At 54.6% G+C, this 11,388-nt stretch overlaps 1 protein-coding gene across 1 annotated transcript; it reads left to right on the top strand.

Annotated features, from left to right (window-relative positions):
- Nucleotides 1–236: 236 nt before the first annotated feature.
- Nucleotides 237–939, top strand: LOC134527042 (olfactory receptor 14J1-like). The gene is made up of 2 exons (XM_063359387.1): nt 237–737; nt 886–939. The coding sequence occupies exons 1-2, from the start codon at nt 237–239 to the stop codon at nt 937–939; spliced, it is 555 nt and encodes a 184-aa protein (XP_063215457.1).
- The last annotated feature ends 10,449 nt before the right edge of the window (nt 940–11,388 follow it).

Here is an 11,388-nt window from a genome sequence, read left to right as displayed (position 1 = left end):
CTGGGCAATGGCCTCATCATCACCGCCATCGCCTGTGACCACCGCCTCCACACCCCCATGTACTTCTTCCTCCTCAACCTCTCTGTTCTTGACCTGGGCTCCATCTCCACCACTGTCCCCAAATCCATGGTGAATTCCCTGTGGAACACCAGGGCCATCTCCTACCCGGGGTGTGCTGCCCAGTTGTTTTTTTTTTTCTTTTTTTGATGTCATTAGAATATTGTCTTCTCACTGTCATGGCCTATGACCACTCTGTGGCCATCTGCCAACCCCTGCACTACGGGACCCTCCTGGGCAGCAGAGCTTGTGTCCACATGGCAGCAGCTGCCTGGGGCAGTGGGTTTCTCCATGCTCTCCTGCACACGGCCAATACATTTTCCCTGCCCCTCTGCCAGGGCAATGCCCTGGACCAGTTCTTCTGTGAAATCCCCCAGATCCTCAAGCTCTCCTGCTCACACTCAGACTCCCTCAGGGAAGTTGGGCTTCTTGTGGTCAGTGCCTTGGTTGCTTTTGTTGGTTTTGTGTTCATCGTGCTGTCCTACATGCAGATCTTCAGGGCCGTGCTGAGGATCCCCTCTGAGCAGGGACGGCACAAAGCCTTTTCCACGTGCCTCCCTCACCTGGCCGTGGTCTCCCTGCTTGTCAGCACTGGAATATTTGCCTACCTGAAGCCCCCCTCCATCTCTTCCCCAGTTCTCAATCTGGTGGTGGCTGTGCTGTACTCAGAGGTGCCTCCAGCAGTGAACCCCCTCATCTACAGCATGAGGAACCAGGAGCTCAAGGAGGCCCTGTGGAAACTGATTCTACCAGTGTGCTTCAGCAGCATTGAGTCTCCCCTCTCTGTTTACAAGTGACCTCATATTTATCTTGTGCTTATTGTATCAGTCATACAGCTGTCTCAACACAAATATTGCTTTCTCCCACTTCTTCAGAGGGTGAACCCAGTCTGTCTGACCCAGAGACCTTCTCTCAATTAGTCTGTCACCACAGTAATGCTGGCCTGCCTTTTGGTATCTCTGTAATAAAATGGAGTTTCCTGATTGCCATGGGTGAAAATAGGCCTTTTCTTCCCAAACTGGAGTGCAGAACACACTCAGGGAACTGAAGGCTGAAAGGCCTTGATGATGTGCTTGGGTGCCGAATGGACTTGGGGGATGGATGAGGGCACCCCTCCTGTCTCATCATGATGAGAAGTCATGACATGAGATGTCAAAACTGGCTCATAAGTCATGACTGACTCACCCCAGAATTCCCTCTCGATTGCCGGTACATCAACATTCAGGGACGGAGCACCAGCCACATCCCTTGCCTTTGGGGATTCACAAAGTCCAAGCCTGATGGTGAAGTCGTCACTCACAGGAGTGATGGGTGGCCCCATTGTGGCCATCGCTGCCATTCAGGAACAGCAGGGAAAGCTCTGGATGACAAAGGATGCCAGGACATGCTCCAGAAAGAGAAGATCAGTGCTAATCCTGACACCTGAGTGCAAAGAAATAGTTGCACCTCAACAAAGTAAATTACAAAAAATCCCAAACTAAACCCAGAGAACAGCATCCGCCACCAGCACCGTTTCAGTGGTAGTTCCAACCGCTGCAGAGCTGCAGCTGATGGCCCTGCTGTCCCTGTCGCAGGAATCCAACTGACAGCAGTTACCAAGGCCCTTTGGGAAGACTGCGCTGGGTGTCACCTTCTCTGAAGAGGACCTGCTGCTTCCCTCTGGCTGCCATTAGCAGCAGAGCCCTCTGGTTCTCCAGCCCACACTTTGCCCCCTTGGACACAGGAGGGACTGGCTTTCAGCCACTGCCTTAACAGCTGCCTTCGCTGTGCTCCTTTTCTGTCTCTCTTCCTACCGCATCCGTCAGGATGGGCTTCTTCTCATTCCAGACGGAGCCCAAAGCCTCAGAGTACACTGCCACCCCTACTTACCCACCCTGGGATGTGTTGAAGAAATAACAATTAGCAAATAGGAACTCTACCCATAGCGCGTATCTGGCCAGACTATAAAGCTGTAACAGCTCATCCTAAAGCTCCGAAGGCATAGACCAGACGATACTTTGATCCCATATCTACCTCCTGTATGATCTGTCCTGAAGGTCAAATCATCGTTACCTTTAGAAAAGGATGGAAGGTGAGGAGAAGAGGGCAGTAAACGATCAATGGTTGGGAAAAAGCAGCCAAGGAAGTGGCAAAGGAAGCAGCCGAGTTGTCCCAAGGCCAGCTCAGCCCAAGGAGCTTTGGCTGGCCCGCTCTTGAGGATGCCAAGCCCTGGCCAGGTGAGCTCACAAGCAGTGGCCAGGTGTCACATCACTGCCCCTTTGTGACAGGGGCCACCCCCAGACGCACGGGGACGCACTGCGGCCCCTCAGCCACCACAGCTGGGGCACCTCCTGCAGCCACCAGCCGGCAGCTGTTGGGCTGCCCCAGGCACTGCTGGCCAAGGGCTGCTCATCTGCCCACAGAGCTCCCGCCTCTGCCTGGAGCCGCACCAGCCCCAGGAATAAAAACCTGCCCAGGGCTGTCAGCGAGCCCCTTCACAGCTTTGGCTGGCACAGTCGGGGGGCTGAGGGCTTCTTTTCCACTCTTCCCAGGTACAGGACTGCGTCTGTGAGACTCCTGCAGCAAAGCACTTGGTGTCTTACAAGTTTGTTTCCAATTAATTTTATTTACCCCCCAAGATACAGCCACAGACTGACTCTGAACTAGTGCTACCAAAGAACCACCTTGAGCAACTGCACTGGGTGCACCTCGGGTGGCTGCCAGGCCCCCACCCAGCTGCTCTCCCACCCTGCAGATCCAATAGCCATTTGTGGGTGGCTTTTTAGCATCTCGTTTTACCCCACGACACGCCTGGAGGGCACTGAGTGTTGCTTCTGCCCCAAGAAGGCAGCTGGTTGCTATTCCTGCCCCCCTTGAGCTCGCGAGTTGGGCCCCTGCACCGCCTGCGTCCTCTAGTTTTCCCCACTCTTGCTCGGGGCACTGAGTTCCTCCTGCTCAGCTCAGGACAGGGAGTTTTCCTCCTGCTCCACTTGGGGCATTCAGTTTTGTCCCTGTCCTGCTCAGGGCATCTCGTTGTGACCCAGCCCAGGCCCCCACCCCACTCGGAGGGGCCATTATTGTTCTGGCCACAGCGAGACCACCGGGGCTCCAGCACCATTTCCCTGGGACCAGCCATTGGCCAAGTGCTGCCCTGAATTGTCACATCACAACCACACTTTTGCTTCCCAGCCTCCTCTAGCACCGCTCCTCCAGCTGGCATCTGACATTGGAAAAAGAGCCTGAGCCCTGTGATCCCTCAGCTTTTATACTGAGCAAGGTGCCGGTGGGATGGAGTACTCTGTTAGTCAGCTTTGGGTCACCTCTCCTGTCCACTCCTCCCCAAAGGTGCCATCCCTCTACGCTTCTCCCTTCTGACCCTCTGTGCCCTGCCATGCATAACCCACCACAGTCATCCTTCCCAACTCTCCTGCCACCAACAGTGCTAATAGGGTGGGATTCCTCAAGGGCTCCCCCAGCTTGGCATCATCTACAAAGGTGGTGAAAGTTCATTGTCTGCCATCATATGGAGAGATAATAATGTTCCATAGTAGTTGTCAAGGGCTGGTCTTTGATGGATGTCACTAGTAAGTGGGTTCCAGAAGGACTTTGTACCACAGATGATGTCCCTCTGTCATTACTCAGACAGCTTTCCACCAACCACATCGTCCACTTCTTCAGCCCGGCTGTCAACAACCTGGCTATAAGGAGACTACAGAAGACCATGTCAAAGGCCTTGCTAAAGTCCGGGTACACAACGTCCCCTTCTTTTCCCTCCCACATGTCTTCTGCGATCCCTTTCTTGTCCTTCAAACCCCTGCAGATGGCTGCAGGAGGCTTGTCATATCCCCTTCCCTGGTGAGGCTGGCCAGTCTCTCATTGTCCCAATCCTCCTTCCTGCCCTTTTGGAACACTGGGTTCATGTCCGCATTTTCCAAGGCCCCAGGAACCTCTCAGACGGCTCTGGCCTTTCCAAGGTGTTGGAGAGAGATGTCACAATGACACTGGCCAGCCTTCCCCACCTCCCTGACACCAAAAGTCTTCTCACTGTGGAAAACTTCCAGAGGCGTCACTTTCCAAGGAGTGCCCAGGACACAACACTTAACTTGTCCAGGCCCTCAGGGCCACTTCAGAAGAGTGATTTCTTCCTACAAGCCCACGACTCCAACGGGATCTCTCGGCAGCCGACAGCTTTCCTAAGCTGTTTCTGTCAGTTCCTCCCAACCCCCATCCTTCCTTCTCCTCAGGCTGTAGATGAGAGGATCGAGCAGGGGTGAGGTGCGTGTTGAAACAGGGCTTTGTTAAACTCTCTCAGGAGGGCTGTTCTGGGCATCCCACTGACAGTGGTGGGGGTGCCGCAGAAAGGAGTGGCTCCAGGGAGGGCAGAGGAGCCGGTGGAGAAGGCCTTCTGCCTGCCCATGCTGGGCAGGAGAGCTGCCCCCAAGTGCAGCTCTGATGCACGCGCAGGATTCCAGCATGAACAGGAAGGGGAAGATTGGGTCTAAAAAGAGGTTATGCAAACAAAGTCCATGAGGGTCATGGTTTCACATCAGGAGAGTTTCAGCATTGGTGTAAACCCACAGAATCACAGAATCATGAACAGGGTTGGGTTTTAAGGGACCTTTAAAGGTCATCTAGTCCAACCCCCTGCAGGGAGCAGGGACATCTCCAATTAGACAGGTTGCTCAGGGCCCTGACCAACCTGACTTTGAATGTTTCCACAGACTGGGTACATACAACCTCTCTGGGTGACCTGTTCCAGTGTTTCACCCCCACAAAGAAGAAGTGGTCCAGGACATGGGGACCACAACATGTATCTGGGACAAGAATGAAATGATTGCTGTAGATGACAGAAATCCCCCCAGCCAAGGTGCAGCCTTCTGGAGACAACCCTTCCATTTCCCGAGCCTTGCAGAGAGCAGGGGGTGGCATACAGCCCAGTCATCATCGTAGGATGGGGCCACCATCAGGAAACACTCCGTACACGCCAGAGGCGCAGGAAAGAGCAGTAACCATTGCTGTGAGCAGAGATCGTGCTGTCCCCAGCCAGGGACAGTCAGGGTGGTGGAGCTGGAGAAGGTTTACAAGTTTTCCAGGAGCAGCCCCACAGTGAGGAGGGTGTTCCCAACCACAGTCATGGGGCAGGTCAAGGGAGAGAAAGAAGAGAATTTTTCTGAAGGTTGAGAACATCTCGTACTAAAGGCATTTGCTTCTCTGTCAGGTGCTTAAAAATATCGTGAAGGACGTTCAGAGAGGCGAAACATGGAGGGGTGTGTGCCTCTCACTGCATTCCTACTCCCTAGATGTGCTCTGTGCTCTGTGAGAGGTGAGAAATGCCATCTTCTAGAGGGCAATGCCGCTCACGCCTGCAGAACCCTTTCGGACTGCACAGGGGAGATGCTCCACAGAGGTGCTTCTGTCACACCGTGTCATCAAAGGGACAGGCCATGAAGAGAGGGGAGGGTGAGGTAGCACACAGGTGTTCCTGGAGACACACCCAGCACTGTCAGGGCGCTGGCAGGGCTGTTCAGAGACACGAGTCCTTCCCTGGCACGGGCAGAGGCCCTGCAGCAGACTCCATGGCCTCCTGTTGCCACTCCCAGAGGCCGGCAGCACCTCAGCCCCGCGCTGTGTCTCCCTGCTCGGCACCTCTCTGAGATGCCCCACGGCGTGAGGAATGGACACAGGGACCTGGGCTCAAGGAAGCCCATCCCAGTGCTGCATTCAGGGGGTTTCCCAGGGGACGTTACTCTCCAAGTGAAGTGACCTCCAGACACTGTCTGCCCCACAGCCCTTAATGGAACCCCCAGGAACAGCGGATGGTGTTTGTTCTCACTCAGGTTAATCTCACCACACACACATTATGCTCACGCCTGTGGTTGTTACTGCCCAGGTGTGTGACCATTGCCCTGTGGCAGCTTCCCTGGGGTGTCCTGCACACACAGGACCTGACAAGAACCTGCTCTGCTGGTCCTTCATGCCTTTCCCAGGAGCCCTGGCTGGGTGAGGGACCTGCTGCTTGTCCCCCCCTGCACACTTTACACAATTAAGTTCTACGCTGGTGGTGCCATTTGTGGGGAACTTTGCTGGGCATGTTCTTGACAGCAACATTGGGAGACGACCTTCCAAAGGTGTTTTTCCCTGAAGGCCTTCAGGCACTGCCTGAGGACATTCCCTGCTGTGATGGAGGTGCTGTTAGGGAGGCCAGCTCTGTCAGAGAACTGACCCGTCCCTGCCCCTGCCTGTGGTCACAGCGCTGCCACACCACAGCAGTAGGAGAGAGCTGCCAGAGCAATCAGGCCTTCCAACAGCGCAAGGGATCAGAATGGAGAATGTGGAAATGGGAAGAGAGCAGCTGTGAGAAGACCAAGGCTGGTTCTCCCTCCTCTTCTTCCCTCTCCTCTGTCCTGTCCTTTCCCCTCCACCTCTGCACACAGGCATGCCCTGCAGCTCCAGAGAGGCCTTCAAAGGAAGGATCTGGAGCAAACAAGTCGCTGGAAGGTTCGTTCTTTCTTTTTTTAAATACACAGAGAGCGCGGGGCCTCATTTACAGAGACTGTGGGACTCACAAAATTTGGAAAGATGCATAATTAGAAACAGCACAAATGAGAATATTTCTTTGTAGACAACATTATACAAAGCAAACAAAAAAAATAGACAAAGCATAACAAAATAAACAAAACCCAAACCCAAACCAAAACCCAACGTTACAATGAGTTACATGATGAGAGATTTGCAGAAGATGACAGTTTATTGCTTCTGAAAATCATCTGGTCATCAGTTTCCGCAATGCATCCTTGAGCTCCTGGTTCCTCATGCTGTAGATGAGTGGGTTCACGGCTGGAGGCACCACGGAGTACAGCACTGCCAGCACTAGGTCTAGAATGGGGGAGGAGATGGAGGGGGGCTTCAGGTAGGTAAATATTCCAGTGATGACAAGCAGGGAGACCACGGCCAGGTGAGGGAGGCACGTGGAAAAGGCTTTGTGCCGTCCCTGCTCAGAGGGGATCCTCAGCACGGCCCTGAAGATCTGCACATAGGACAGCACGATGAACACAAAACAAACAAAAGCAATCAAGGCACTAACGACTAGAAGTCCAACTTCCCTGAGGGAGTCTGAGTGTGAGCAGGAGAGCTTGAGGATCTGGGGGATTTCACAGAAGAACTGTTCCACAGCATTGCCCTGGAAGAGGGGTAGGGAAAATGTATTGGCCGTGTGCAGGAGAGCATAGAGAAACCCACTGCCCCAGGCAGCTGCTGCCATGTGGACACAAGCTCTGCTGCCCAGGAGGGTCCCGTAGTGCAGGGGTTTGCAGATGGCAACGTAGCGGTCATAGGACATGACGGTGAGAAGAAAATACTCAGCTGACATGAAAAACAAAAAGAAAAAGAGCTGGGCCACACATCCTGTGTAGGAGATGTCCCTGGTGCCCCACAGGGAATTAGCCATGGATTTGGGGATAATGGTGGAGATGGAGCCCAGGTCCAGAACAGAGAGGTTGAGGAGGAAGAAGTACATGGGGGTGTGGAGGCGGTGGTCACAGGCGATGGCGGTGATGATGAGGCCGTTGGCCAGGAGGGCAGCCAGGTAGATGCCCAGGAAGAGCCCGAAGTGCAAGAGCTGCAGCTCCCGTGTGTCTGCGAACGCCCGGAGGACGAACTGGGTGATGGAGCTGCTGTTGGACATTTACTGTTTCTTGGCATGGGGGCTCTGTCCAAAGGAGGAAAGAAACGGGAAAAAATTAGGACAGACGCCTTATAGCAAAGACAGTCTGCTTTTCAGAGATTATGTGGTTTTGATTTTCTACTATCACATCTGGCGATTGTTCTATTGAGGGGTAGAAATCCTTATGTTTATGACAGAAAATGTGGAGTCTTGAGACGGGACAGGACACAGGGCTCTAATCTCTGTGGTTTAGTGCAAAGCCAGGAGAGCTGCAGTGTCCATCAGTCTTTTTTCCATCTGCCCTCTGCTTCTGCTTGTGCTGCCTTGAAGATGACTTCACACACAAATTCCTCTTAAAAAACAAACCCAAACAAATAACTGAACTCATATGGGAACAGCGGAGCACTGTTTGAACGGACAAATATACAAATTCTTCTCTTTCCCAAACCAGAGTTAGAGCTGTGATGGAGAGAGCAGGACACAACCCCTCACAGAGACAATCAAAGGACTCTGCGAGGACAGTGCCCGACCCCCAAGGAAAGGCTCAGCCCTCCCTAGGATCCCACAGGAGAGCTCTGCCTTTCTGGGGGCAGCTGGCAAGCCCAGCAGGACAGGCAAAGCAGAGAGTCTGGGGTCCCGGAGACGAGGTGTTCTGAGGGGAGAGTCAGCTCATTGCCCAGCAGAGAATGCCCAGAAGACGTCTCCAGTGAAGGACCAACAGAGAGATGCCTGAACGCCCCCTCCCCAGTGCGTGTTGGCAGTTTCCCCCAGCCCTTGCCCATGTCTCTGCTGCCTGGAGCTGCCCCTGCCAGGAGCTGCTGCTCTGTGCCCACGTCTCCTCCCTGTCCCTGCTCCCACAGCCCATCCCACCCGCTGGGGGCTCAGCTCTGCCCTGCAGACCCCTCCTGGCAGCAGGGCACTGCCCAGGGCCATCTCCCTCTTTGTGGCTCCTCAGGAGGAGAGGAGAGAAAGCCTGATGCTGGAAGCAAAGGTGCTGCTGGTGCTGTGTGTAGGGAGAGGAGGGGCTGAAGGCACTTTGTGAGCTTTCTGGCAGATCTGCTGATCCCTCAGTGGAACAGTGACGGCTCCTTTCCCTCAGGAGACAGCTGAGAGCACAGACCCTGCAATGTCTTCATCTTCCAGGCAGCCCCTGCCTTGTCTTTCCTCTGTAAATGCTGCCTCTGCCAGTGCTCTGGGGGAGATCTGCAGCTGTGGGCAGCCCTGACCCACACAGCACACGCTCGAAAAAGAGCCAAAGCACCCTGCCCTGAGGGGAGTCTCTCCTTTTCCCCACAGCTTCTCCCCACAGACGCTCGGGGGGGAACTCCTTGGGCAGGCTGAGAGCTGACCCTGGCAAGCAGCAGAGTCCCTGCCCCGGCACACAGAGCCCTGGGCTGCAGGGACCCTGCTCTCAAGGACAGCCCTGGGCACCCCTGCCTGCACACCCACCTGTCTTCAAAACCCTGCCACAGTCCCTCGCAGAAGGCAGCCCTCCTTCCTTGTCGCTGCCATGGTGCAGCAGGGCATCCCTGCTCGGAAGCACGGCCTCCTTCTCCACACCAGAGAAGCCAGGAGAGCCATCCTGACAGCTCCTCTCAGCCAGCCCTAGAACATCCCTCCAGGAGACCCCCCTGCATTGCCCCACAGCCAGAGACTGACTGTGTCAACAGGCGTGAAGATTTCCCCGAGAACGAGCTCAGAACTCTCCTCCCACTCCCAGCTGCCTTTATCCTCTCTGTGCCTGGCTCCTCTCGGGTGCCTGCAGGCAGTGCCCTCAGCCCTGCTGCGCTTGGCAGAGGAGCTGCTCCTGGGCAGAGCTGTCTCTCTGCAGCGCTGCCCGCTTGCCATCAGCTCCCTCCATGCCAGGAGCCCAGCCCAGCTCAGCAGCAGAGGACCAGCCCAAGGCAGCCCTTTCTCTGCCCCCTCGGGGCTCCCTCCAGCTGTCCCTGGGGCTCCAGGGCAACCTGCTGGGAAACAGGATGAAGTCACCACTGATGTTCCCTCCCTCAGCTGGGCAGAGACACTTCTTCCCTGCAGTTGCATTTCTCAATTAGACAGATAGAAGTCCAAGAATACCTTTTTTGTTTCATTCTTTAATAGGACACTCAGACAGTGCTGGGGAAGAATCTGCTTTAACTGTTCTGAGAAAAGCGATTCAGCCAAGTCAATGGAGGGTCCTCATCCTGGGCTTGGAGGCCTCTGGGCTAAAAGAGGAGCATGCCACAAACCCAGTGGAGGTGGGATTCCTCTTGTCTCACTTCAGATGTGCCCAAATAGGCTCCTGTATGTGAGCTCCTTGTCTCAGCTCCCTTGCTAAGGAATGGAGATGGAGGGCAGGAGTCAGATGTGCTGACACAGACACCTGGGGACACATTTGGTGCCAGAGGTGACCAAGATGCATGCTGGTCACCGCAAGCTCTAATGCAGCAGTTCATAGAGACAGGGCACTATCTGGGGGCATCTTCTTGGAGGCTGGTCAGAAAATATTTTGGCCAGCTTTGATGAGAGGAGACGACCACACATAGGACAAGTGAACCTGTAACTCTTCCTTATGGCCAGGGCAGCCCATGGAGGGATTCAGCTGACCAAATGGAGTCATGTGGCACAGGGAAAATGGAGTCTCTCTCTTTCTGATCTCCATCAGCTGTATTTTCTACGTCTCACATACCCTTCATGGCCTAATCTAACTCAGGGCAGCTGAATCTTACTTAATTGACACATTCAGGCCTGTGGTGCTGTGGGAGGTGCCAGGGCTCTCCAGCACAACTGCACGCAGCTGACATGGACAGCACAGGTCCTGTCCAGGAGCCCCGTCCCCATCCAGACTAGCTGTGGGACAGGCATCCCCCAGGGCATCTCAGAGAGAGGCGCTGCCTTTGGGCCACTGACTGAATCCCACCACTGCAGTGACGCAGGGGCTGTCCCTTCTCTTTACGGTAGATGCCGGGCAGGGCATGAATACCAAGCACATCACACCAGGGTCTCCACACGTGTTCCTTCACTCTCACACTCTGCTGGTTCTTCTCTCCTCCAGAGTTTAACCATCCCCTTGATGATACAGTCATGGATCAGGCCAATGATTTTCACCGTGGACCTCAATCACAGGATTTCCACACTCAAGGACATTGTCTACATCATCTCTTCCTTCCTGAGATCAGCTTCCCCTCCAGCACAGACCCTCAGGGCTGCAGAGACACAACAGAGAGCAAAGCCCTCTCCTGCTCAGACTGACTGCTGAGCTCTGTTTCTCTCTGGCCCATCGGAAAGCAGGGTTTGATCCCTTTGAGAGGACCTAATTTCTTCTTCACATGACTATCTCCCATCCACTCCAGCATGTCTCTGCTCTGAAGCAAAGCCTTTGCACAACTGAGGTCTTGAGGTCTTGGAAGAAGGTTTTCCCACTGCAATTATGCTCTCAGCCCAAATGTGCCACAGCTGAGGTGCTGCAGCCCAGCCATGCCCCTGATGCCCTCAGCCTGGGGCACAGAGAGGAGGAGCTGGAGCTGTGTGTGCAACCTCTTCCTTCCACTTGGAGGGAAGAACAGCTGAGGGGTGTTGGGACAGCTCACATGCCTGGGCTGCTGTGATGGGTGGGCTCAGGAGATCAGGAGGCCAGGAAGGTCAGGAGGGGTTTGCCCTCAGTGTGAAGGATCTGCTGAGATGTGTGGAGCTCCTCTATGGAATGAATG

This window comes from Chroicocephalus ridibundus, chromosome 25 (genome assembly GCF_963924245.1).
Source record: "Chroicocephalus ridibundus chromosome 25, bChrRid1.1, whole genome shotgun sequence".
In the NCBI taxonomy this organism is placed as follows: Eukaryota; Metazoa; Chordata; class Aves; order Charadriiformes; family Laridae; genus Chroicocephalus; species Chroicocephalus ridibundus.
This window is presented reverse-complemented; position numbering and strand designations above follow the sequence as displayed.